The following is a 10,723-nucleotide window of genomic DNA, read 5'->3' as shown; positions in this document are numbered from 1 at the left end:
AAGAAAGCAGAGGCGTGTTAAATGATAGGCTTGAGAAGACTCTATAAGACAAACAAAAACAAGGCACATAATGTTAGCGTTAGCCGAAACTTTTCCCAACAGAGGTTTAGAGTTTTTCTTCATTTTTTTTTTTTTAATTTTTATTTGTAGATTTATTATATTTAAAAAAAAAGACAACAACAAAAGTTAACTTAAACAAGACAAAAATAAAGTATTTTACAAATCAAGTTAGCATTTCCAGGGAGAAAATAAAATCCCCCCAAAAAAATTAATTCCCAATTATTTTTCTTTTTTTTATTTTCAACTACTAAACTTTGATGAGAGTTTATTTTAGCGTTTATATATATATATAAATAATATTTTATAAAACAAAAACAACAACCATATATAAATTAAATAATTAATATGTAATAAGTTAAGATTGAGAGTTATTAACTATATTTTTTCCAAGAGAATTCCAAGAAAACATAAAAAATAAAACAAAATCCAACACCAACACAAAACGACATGTCTGTTTACATTATTCCACAACTGTTTAAAGATAGGGATATATAGATCGACGTAAACATAATACACTTTTCTCCTATAAGGTCTGTAGAGCAGAGTTTCATTTTCGAAAAAAATATTCCATGGATTTTTTATGCCAGTTAACAGATTTTTTCAACAGCATGGATTTGTCAATGCCATAAATTGTATTTTCTAGAACCTACAGGAAAATACTATTTGAAATTTGTTTTAAATTTTATCATATCTAATACATTTTTTGAAAATGAATTTCGTTTTTATTTCCCCATTTTATACCATTCTTTAATAAATATAATTTTTTAATCCCACACATACTAATGGATTTCTATAGGTAATAACTTCAAAATTTCCACTCTGAATAAAACCACTTTCCTATTGTATTGTATAGCTAATGATGGTCCCCATAAAAATTGATCATAATTCGTACTTAGTTCATTTTATTTAATTTTGTTATTTCTGGACAAAATTTTATATAAAATGACTAAGTTTTCTAAATATTCGTAAACAGCTAAATCTTTCCTATCAAACTTTTTTTAATAAAATGCATTTAGTCTCAGATAGACATTCGATTTAATATACCACCAAAATTCTTTGCTTCCAAGTGCCATCAGTTTTGGTTGGTAGTAATATCACTTCAAATCAAATTGAAAATTAATAATTTAAAATCTTTTGCTAATAAATATCACTACTTCATATCAAAGATATAATTTCATTCAATTGTATTAAAACCAATAGGCAGCACAATCAGCTGATCCATCAAACAGCTGTTCAAAGCTTAATGTTCATATGACAACTTGACGAAAACTGAAATACTTTCTAACAGCTGTTCAAAGTCTTTTAATCATTCGATAATCTGAAATACATGAATACCACATTAATAATCAGCTGATCACACAACTGTAATTCTATTTTATCCTTCAACATTCTATTCCAAAAGTTGTTTTTAGCTGTATAAAATATATATTTTATAATAATTTAATAAAAAAAAATTAATATAGTACATATCACACTCTCCCACTACTTCCCTAGTTCTAAACATATTATCTTAAACGTTTTGAAAAATAACGTATATCACATAAATATATTTTTTATTATAATTAATTATAGTTATAATTTTATGCTTTTTGGAAGCCTTCTTCATTTATTTTCCTTCAATTGTTTTGTTCTTTTTGTAAAGAAAAAAGGAAAAAAAAGAATTATTAAAATTATAATAATAAAAACAATAAAGTGTAACATAATTCAACTTCCAAAAAGTTTAAAACAATATGTGTGGTTTTAATTTATAAGGAAAAATGAAAAGTAAGTATTCACAATCTCCAAAAAATATATTTTTTAAAAGAATTATGCTTAGATTTGGTCTAAAAAATATTCTTTAAAAAATCTACACTTAGTTAAAAAAAATTACGCACAAAAAATTACGCAAATAAATATTAGCACAGTTATGGTCTCAAAAAATTGAAATGCAATTAAAATTTTTTTATATAAAATGTTTTTTTTTTATTTTTTTAATCGTTTGAAGATTTTTTTAATTAAAATTATACTTATATAAATATAAGCAATACATAATTAATGAATAATAACAATTTATATATTTACAATAACAGAAAAATCTTCAGAATCTTAAGTTAATAAGAAGTTTAACTTAAGTTTGAAATATGTACTTTTAAAACTGCGTTCCTGTTTTATTTAATTTTTAGAAAGTATTTCAATACAAAAATAGAATTATATGTGTGTGGTTCATATGCATATGCGATCGTTTGAATTTAAATTATAATAATAAAATAAATTATTTAATAGTTATATAGACAATACGTGTTATTTTAAACGAAGATTTCAAAAATAACAAAACGATCGGTAAATGATAAAAAATCGATAAAACGATTATTAATTTCAGGAAAGGTTTTGTTTATAAATCCATCATAACATAACAAATCGTTATATAAATGATAACCAAAATTACATTGCTTACATGCAAATATATTGTATTTAGTTTTTTTTTAATTATATCACAGCTATGTGAATTATACAAGGAACTTTTTTTTATCACAGTACAGTTTCAATTTAAATAAACCAATTAATGTGTGTTTCGTTTTTTAAATGCTTACAAATATTTAAGTTAAATTAAAAAAGTCATAAATCTAAAAATATAATAATAATAATAAGAGAACAAAATAATACGTTTAAATAAAATATATATAGCTAATTAATAAATATTTAAATATATCGTTCAAACGTTGATCTTTCAAAGCCTTCCGATATGAACAGCTGTTGGTGGAACATTTTCTGAAATCGTTCATTTTCTTCTTTTTGGTGGATTTCTTCACCAATATCTTGCCACATAGCTTCAAAATCTTGCATATCACCAATGAAATCAGCAAAATCATTATTGTAGTCCATATCATTATCATCATCATCGTCGTTGAATTTAAATGATAAATCATATTCAGCCATTATGAAGATTTTTTTATGATCTAGAAAATGAGAAGGGATAGATAAAGGTTAGTAACATGTAGCAAGTAATTTTGTCAGTCAAATCGGAAATATTTTTTGAATACTACATATAGCCACCTTTTTGGAGACCACAACTAAACGTAGATTTTATAAAAAATAGTTTTGGGAGACCATAGCTAAGCGTATTTTTTCTAAAGAATGTTTTTTTGAAGACCATAGCTTAGCGTAGATTTTTTAAGGAATATTTTTGGAATACTTTTTAAAGAATAATTTTTGAGGTCCTAGCTAAGAATAGTTTTAAAAAATAATATTTTTGGAGACTATAACTAAGCAAAGATTTTTTGAAGAATACCTTCCTTTTTGCTCTGCTCTCATATTAGCATTATTTTTCATTGATAGCGTAATCTTTATACACAGAATATTCAATGTAAAGATAAACGAACAGACCTAACACTAATAGAAATGCTTGTAGAAATTCCACAAGTTGACGTGGTATAAAACCATAACTTAAAAACGCCAAATTAGCATCACTAACTACACTCAACTCTCTCTCGCTCTCCCTTTCCCCTTTTGTTTCATGATCTCTTCAATTCTTCCTCTCTCTCTGTTTATTTTGGTTTTAACAGCTGGCCAAAGATCTGTGCGTTATCATTTACCTACATAAAAATGGAACGTAGACACACAGTCGAAGAAGAGTTTTTAAACATCCACGGTCTTGGAACGTAGACACTGCAGAAGTAAACATTAGTTAGTCAAGAATAGAAGTACCGGTCACAACAGTCAGTATGTCACGGAAAAATGTTTTGAATCTATTAAATACTGTCGTTGGCAGCACGTAAGTCCGGTTTATTTGAAATATACTAAATAATCATCGAATTAATTGCCCGATCCTTTATTAGGTGTAAATGTCCAGCACATTCCAGTGGTTATGGATCCAGTGTGGCTGCTGCCCAAACGGGCAAAAAGGAATACGCATTTGAGGTTGGTTGGATGTTTTGTAGACAGATTTTATTAGTTTCATAAATTATGCGCACTAATGGAATTTTAAAACACCGGTCGTCTATGAAAACAAAAATAACTAAATGGACTTTGACCAGTAGATTGTTGTCTACGTCAGTTGCTGTTGACAATTTTATTTTGCTTTTGGAAAAAAATATCACAATCAACACACAAAAAATAGCACATGACATGTGTATACAGGATGTGATCTCTAAGCATAATTACAGAAATGTCTGCTGATGATACCTTGGAACTCTTCAGTTTGTGTTACAACCTCTGATTTTGGAGGCTTGTTCTTTGGTTACGCCCATTTCTTATCAATAGGGAATTTTCACATAATAATGTTTGTATAGATAATTTGTGTCTGATGACTACGAGAAGGTACAATTATTTATACCTATTTTATAGTGCTATTTAAAATGATAAGCTATTTAGGTCGAACAAGATTTAATAAGAAAGTTGCACATTTATAGTTCTAAGGATTTAATTTCAAATCCAGTTAAATAATCGACATGGCTAATTCCGAAATATAGTCCAGGAGAAACATTGAATCAGGGGCCCACTTAAATTATTTAGCAATGAAATAATTTAGGAAGTTTTCCATTACAATTATCAGGACACCTGATTAAGATTTTAGCACCATGCTTAAGAGGACGCTACTCACTCGAGGCTATAGCTAAGCGTAGATGTTTTAAATATTATTTTTTTTTGGAGATCATAGATAAGCTTAGATTATTAAATATTATATTTTGGAGGCCATAACAACTGTAGATGTTTTAAATATTATTTTTTGGAGATCATAGCTAAGTTTAAATTTTTTTAATTATTTTATGTGAAGATCTAATGTTAGCCAAGATATTTTAAACTTCTGTTGGGGATAAAAATCTTCACATTTTCATCGGAAGAAATGATATGAGACTTATAACTAAATTGAAATATATTTTAAATATATATGGGAGATATATCTAAATTTTCTCCGATTCACATATTTATTTATTTCATATTTATTTTTCAGATGTCCTCATCGACCGTACGCTTCGGACCCGGCGTCAGTGCTGAACTAGGAGCTGATTTGCGTAATGCCGGTGCAAAAAATGTTGCTGTGATCACTGATCGAAATGTTGTGAAATTGGCTAGTGTTAAGACAGCTTTTGATTCGTTGAAAAAATATGGCATCGAATTTGATGTTTACGATCAAACTCGTGTAGAACCCACCGATGAAAGTTTAAAGAATGCTGTTAAATTTGCACGTTCCAAGGAATTTGATTGTTTTGTGGCAATTGGTGGTGGTTCTGTCATTGATACATGTAAAGCTGCCAATTTGTATTCCTGCGATAATGAAGCGGAATTTTTGGATTATGTTAATAAACCCATAGGTAAGGGTAAAGAAGTCAATGTAACCCTGAAGCCGTTATATGCATTGCCTACTACCACCGGTACTGGTTCCGAATCGACTGGGGCAATTATTTTCGATTACAAAAAGCTGCATTGTAAAACTGGTATCTCAAGTAAATATTTGAGACCAAAAATGGGTAAGAAGAAGACATTATAAAATATTAAAAGCAAAAAATAATGTGTTTTGTTTACAGCCCTAATTGATCCCTTGCATGCCCTTTCCCAACCGGAAAGAGTAACAGCCTACAGTGGCTTCGATGTATTCTGCCATGCCTTGGAAAGTTTCACAGCCATTGATTATAAAGAACGTGAAATGCCCAGCGATCCCAGTCTACGCCCGGTCTATCAGGGACGTAATCCAATTTCCGATGTTTGGGCCCGTTACGCCCTCTCAACCATTCGTGAAAATTTCATCGATGCCATTTATCAACCTGATAATTTAAATGCTCGCTCCAAAATGCATTTGGCCTCAACAATGGCCGGTGTTGGTTTCGGTAATGCTGGTGTACATTTACCCCACGGTCTGTCATATCCCATATCGGGACGTGTCCGCACCTTCTGTCCCAATGGTTATGACAAAGATCACCCCATTATACCTCATGGGTTGTCTGTGGTAATAACAGCACCTGCTGTTTTTGAATTTACCGCACCTGCCATTCCCGAACGTCACTTGGAAGCCGCTCAACTTTTAGGTGCTGACATCAGTCAAGCGAAAAAGGCCGATGCTGGCCGCATTTTAGGTGATTGTATTCGTGGTTATATGCAAAAGGCTGGCATTGAAAATGGCCTCAAAGGTCTTGGCTTTGATTCGAGTGACATCCCCGATTTGGTTGAGGGTGCTTTGCCACAACAACGTGTCTTGAAATTGGCTCCATTCGAACAATCTCGTGATAATTTGGCAACAATTTTGGAAAATTCTTTGGAAGTATATTAAAGATATTGAGAGGGAATAATGACTTACCGTTTGTTAAAAAATATAATATTACTGAAAACTGTTTTGCAATAAAGATGATATTTTGTTAAAAAAAATGCTTGGCTTTATATTCTTTGTTGAAATTAACATTGCCAGATGTTTTAATAAAAATTATAACGGTATATTTTCTATTCTTCTTTGGACGAGGGTAGAGTTACCACTTTAAGCTTATGTAGTAGACTGTAAAGTACAGTAATAACCTGTTAATGAGCACAGAGGATTCGGAATATACGAACATTTTATAATTTTTTTATTTGAGGTCGACCATGGCAGCACAAATCTCCGTTCGAAACGGTGCTGAAATAAACCGTTAATCGCTAAAGGAACACGAGGTCATGTAACATCCATAAGATATTACAAATGGTTATTTAATTCGATTTTGAGATCACAGGGACTCGGTCATATTTCTCAAGACTCCTCTCCAAAACCCGCAGATTGTTTGTGACTGCTCATCAAAATATTCACGCCTTAGAAAGCTAACAACGCCTAAAAAACATAGAAACGCACCACGGCTTGAAAGGCTAAAATATTTTAAAAGTCCTCACCTTGGAACAAAGCCTAAATAATTCTTTAAGAAACCCACTGCTCCACGGCTTAGAATGCTGAAATTCTCCTTAAAAAATCCACGCCTTGTAAAGCTAAAAAAATTAACACCTTTAAAATTACGGTTTGGAAACCTAAAAATCCACGCCTTAGAAGATCTACGCCTCGGATGCAACAAAATCCAGGCCTTAGAATCCTAAAAAAATTTAGCCTCGGAGGCCTTAGAAGCCTATTTTTTTAAATATATGCCTCGGAGGCTAAAAAATCCACGCGTTAGAATCCTATAAAATTCTTTAATAAAAATACCCATCGGAGGATAGAAAATCCACGCCTTAGAGACCTATAAAATTCTTTAAAAAAATTACGCATCGGAGGATAAAAATCAAAAAAAAAAAAAAAATCTTTAAAAAATCTACGCCTCGGAGGCTAAATAAATAATTCAGGTATTAGAAGTCTAACAACTTTGTTTTTTAAATCTACGCCTCGGAGACTACAAAATCAAGGCCTTAGAAGTCTAAAAATTTTTTTTAAAAAATCCAGGCCATAGAAAAAAATACACGCCTTTGAAGCCTAAAAAATCTACGCCTCGGAGACTAAAAAATCCATGCCGTAGAAGACTAAAAATTTATTTTAAAAAATCTGCTTTTCAGGGGTAAAATTCCAAACATTTGAAGCCTAAAAAATTATTTAAAAAATCTACTCCACGGAGGCTAAAAAATCCACGCCTTAGAAGCGTAAAAAATCTTTAAAAATCTATTTCTTGGAAGTCTAAAAAGTTCTTCATAAAATTAACGTCTTGGAAACCTAAAAATCCACGCCTTAGAAATTCTTTGCCTCGTAGGCTAAATAGAAGGCTCTGTAGAAGCCTTTAAAATTTTTTAAAAAATCCACACCATAGAAGCTTAAAAAACTATTCCAAAAAAAAAAAAACAATTCTTGGAAGCTAAAAATCTAAGCCATTTATGATAAAAATTGACGCCAAGGGACAAAAAATATATATCATAAAATCAAAGTCTAGGAAGCCAACAATTCTTTAAAAAAAACTTTCTTTAAAAAGTTGAAACCTTGAAAGCCATCATTTCTATAAAAAGTGGAATCATTGGAAGGCAGAAATTTATTTAAAAAAAAATTGGGTTGTTCTTTAGTACTCTTTTAAGTTAAACAGAATCTGGAGATCTATCTATATTATTTAAAACATAAGACACTAGGTTATTGTCAATGTTAAAAATAAAATAATTAAGATTAATATTCAGCTTGTCTGAGCCCTTCGTTTAAAAACACTGAAACCAAGATACAAAAAATAAAAGCCTACAAATTATTAATTTTAAAACATATTTTTATGTTTATTGTGCATGTTATAAAAACTAATATAAAAAATCGTTATAAAATCGTAGCCTCAAATTTCCATTCCAGCATTTGATAGTTTGTTCAGTGTATCGATTCAGTTCCATTCGCTGCCATTTCAGTGATGTAAATGATGATGATGGTGGTGGGGATGATGATGATGAATTGGATGGTGGACAATCACTGGATGATGTTCCACAACTGGTACATGTACCACCTCAGCTTTGTGTACCACGACAGGTTTGTGAACAACTACTGGTTTGTGGACGACAACAGCTTTATGCACCACAACAGGATGATGTTCGACAACGGCTACCGAATGATGGTGATGATGATGTAAATGTCCCGGAGCGGCAAATGTTACAGCCAACAATGCGAGGAAGGCAAAACTGAATAAGTTGGTAAAATATGAAGACATGTTTTTTTTCTAGATTTCTTTGCTGTTGTATTGCACAGAGAGATGTACAGAAGAACTGATGATGATTTCAAAGATATCCAAGAATATTTATAGTAAAATTTTTTAAAAACAAATAAAATTTAAATGCAATTATACCAGTTAATGAAATACCACGGAAACATCTTTTGGCTACTTCTTTGAATAATTTACAAATTTCTGCAACTGAATGCAACGGAAATTAAGTCTATACAAATTTTTGTGGTTTTTACAAAATGGTTGGTATAAAGTTGAAGGTTTCATTGATTGGTGTAAATAACAGAAACTGCAACATGTTTTGTGGTTTTTCAAATTGCTTTAATATATTACAAAAATATACTTCTTTTCAATTATTCTAAAAAACTTACAAACAAAATATACTTAAAAACTATAAATGTGGTGGTGTTAGCATGGTTTGGCCAATTCATTTTCGACCTGTATAGCTGGGCATTTCTTTAGGGTTTTGGAGAATTTCTTTTCAAACTTCTTTTGTTGTTTTTCCGTTAATTCTTCTAGGGCCAATTTGGATTTGTATTTCTTAAGCAGTTTCTTTTTAAGTTTTTCCAATGAGATGCCTTCGGGATTTTTGGCTACAAGTTTCTCCAGCACAGTTGACCATTGAAATTCTTCACTTTCTTCTATTGTCTCGGCATTACCATTTTCCGTCGCCACTTCTTCCACCTGTTCCGTGGTGGTATCAGCCTTTTTCTTTTTCTTCTTTTTCTCAACATTGTCGTCACCATTCGTCTGTTCATCCTCCTCTGCCTTGCGCTTAACACCATTTTGTTGGGGTTTAGCTTCCTCTTTTGCCTTCTTAGCCTCCTCCTGAGCTTTCTTAGCTGCTGCCATTTCTTCCTGCTTGGCTTTTTTCATATTTTCCAATTCCTTTTCCAACACAGTCCATACAGGCTCAGCTTGTTTGCCCGGCACCCGCAGACAATTGGCCACAAAGTTTTGGAATTTTGCCTTCTTACGTGGTACATTATCGTAACTCTGTAGTCTTTGGAAAATATTACGCGTCTGTGGTGACAGGTCATATTCTTGAGAATTCAAAATGGACCGAACAATATCCATCCAGGATTCTTGTTTCTTTTGTCCACTATTTAGTGATTCACGTGGCACAAAATTCTTGCCGGAATATTTTTCCAATTCTGTAATGCATTTTGTGTGGGCCACATACTCTTCGGCATGGAAATCTTTCTGGCAATCCATACAGGAGACATTTTTGACACGGTTCCGACACTTGGTGTTGTAATGTTTCTCCACAGATGGTTTCTTCACCGATTCGCCGCAGTGGTTGCAAGTAAAGAAGACCATTTTGTTATCCTTTTAGTAAAATATTTGAATTCTGTTTTGGTTTTCTAGAAAAATGTCCCGGATAATCTTCCCGCACACTCCGCACACACGCTCAAATATAAACAAATGCACGTGTGAGCAGACTAGGGATAAGTAAATCGACTATTGACTAATTTATTATATAGCATGGCCTATAAATAATGTCACCAAGGGAGACCAGCTGATTATGAGTCTAAACGCAACCAGAGAGTCACGAGTCAGCGTCATACTTTTTCGCCGGCGTGAAAACCAAACGAAAGAGTTAGCGGCACAAAATGTCAATTATTTGTTTTCATTTTCTGAAAATTTTACGTTGTGCAAACCAAAATCAATTTATTATTTAATAAACAATAATGTCAAGGAACTTGGATAAAATTATTGAAAAAATTATTTTTCTTCCATTTTATTATTAATTCGTTAAAAAACATCCACAATCTTTGAAAATATTTGTTTTTTAACAGCACTGCCATATATATGTTTTGATATAAATTCTCATTGAAATTTGGTAGCACTGTTGATTTTTACCTAAAATATGGCAACTCAATTGAGAGCAAGAGAGAAATTTTGAATATGACGCTGAGCAAAAATGAATAAAATCTATTATAGCGTCATGCCGCTAGACGCGAACGTCAGCCGTCGCGATTTCCCGTTGCCAATAAGAAACACACGGCAAACGACTTTCGCTGACTCTAGACTCTATGGTTGCGTTTAGACTCTATCCGATA

At 31.7% G+C, this 10,723-nt stretch overlaps 2 protein-coding genes across 2 annotated transcripts; one reads left to right on the top strand and one right to left on the bottom strand.

The window, feature by feature from the left end:
• Positions 1 to 3,744: 3,744 nt before the first annotated feature.
• LOC133327322 (probable hydroxyacid-oxoacid transhydrogenase, mitochondrial) lies at positions 3,745 to 6,304 on the top strand. Its single transcript, XM_061535885.1, has 4 exons — positions 3,745 to 3,811; positions 3,876 to 3,957; positions 4,991 to 5,507; positions 5,565 to 6,304. Exons 1-4 carry the CDS (start codon positions 3,762 to 3,764, stop codon positions 6,302 to 6,304), a joined length of 1,389 nt encoding a protein of 462 aa, XP_061391869.1. The 5' UTR covers positions 3,745 to 3,761.
• Positions 6,305 to 9,068: 2,764 nt separating this feature from the next.
• Positions 9,069 to 9,980, bottom strand: LOC133327323 (uncharacterized protein C16C10.8-like). The gene has a single exon (XM_061535886.1). The coding sequence runs from the start codon at positions 9,978 to 9,980 to the stop codon at positions 9,069 to 9,071; it is 912 nt and encodes a 303-aa protein (XP_061391870.1).
• Positions 9,981 to 10,723: the final 743 nt, after the last annotated feature.

The sequence above is a fragment of the Musca vetustissima genome, unplaced genomic scaffold (assembly GCF_032173495.1).
Source record: "Musca vetustissima isolate MV318-11 ecotype Yass unplaced genomic scaffold, APGP_CSIRO_Mvet_v1 utg29021, whole genome shotgun sequence".
In the NCBI taxonomy this organism is placed as follows: domain Eukaryota; kingdom Metazoa; phylum Arthropoda; class Insecta; order Diptera; family Muscidae; genus Musca; species Musca vetustissima.
The sequence above is the reverse complement of the archived record's forward strand: the minus strand, read 5'-3'. Positions and strand labels throughout refer to the sequence as shown.

Bases quoted from the DNA above. Each gene is read 5' to 3' on its own strand.
- LOC133327323 (XM_061535886.1), bottom strand. From the start codon at position 9,980: ATGGTCTTCTTTACTTGCAACCACTGCGGCGAATCGGTGAAGAAACCA.
- LOC133327322 (XM_061535885.1), top strand. From the start codon at position 3,762: ATGTCACGGAAAAATGTTTTGAATCTATTAAATACTGTCGTTGGCAGC. The intron at 3,812-3,875 runs GTAAGTCCGGTT...ATCCTTTATTAG, and splicing joins AATACTGTCGTTGGCAGCAC to GTGTAAATGTCCAGCACATT. The intron at 3,958-4,990 runs GTTGGTTGGATG...TTTATTTTTCAG, and splicing joins AAAAGGAATACGCATTTGAG to ATGTCCTCATCGACCGTACG.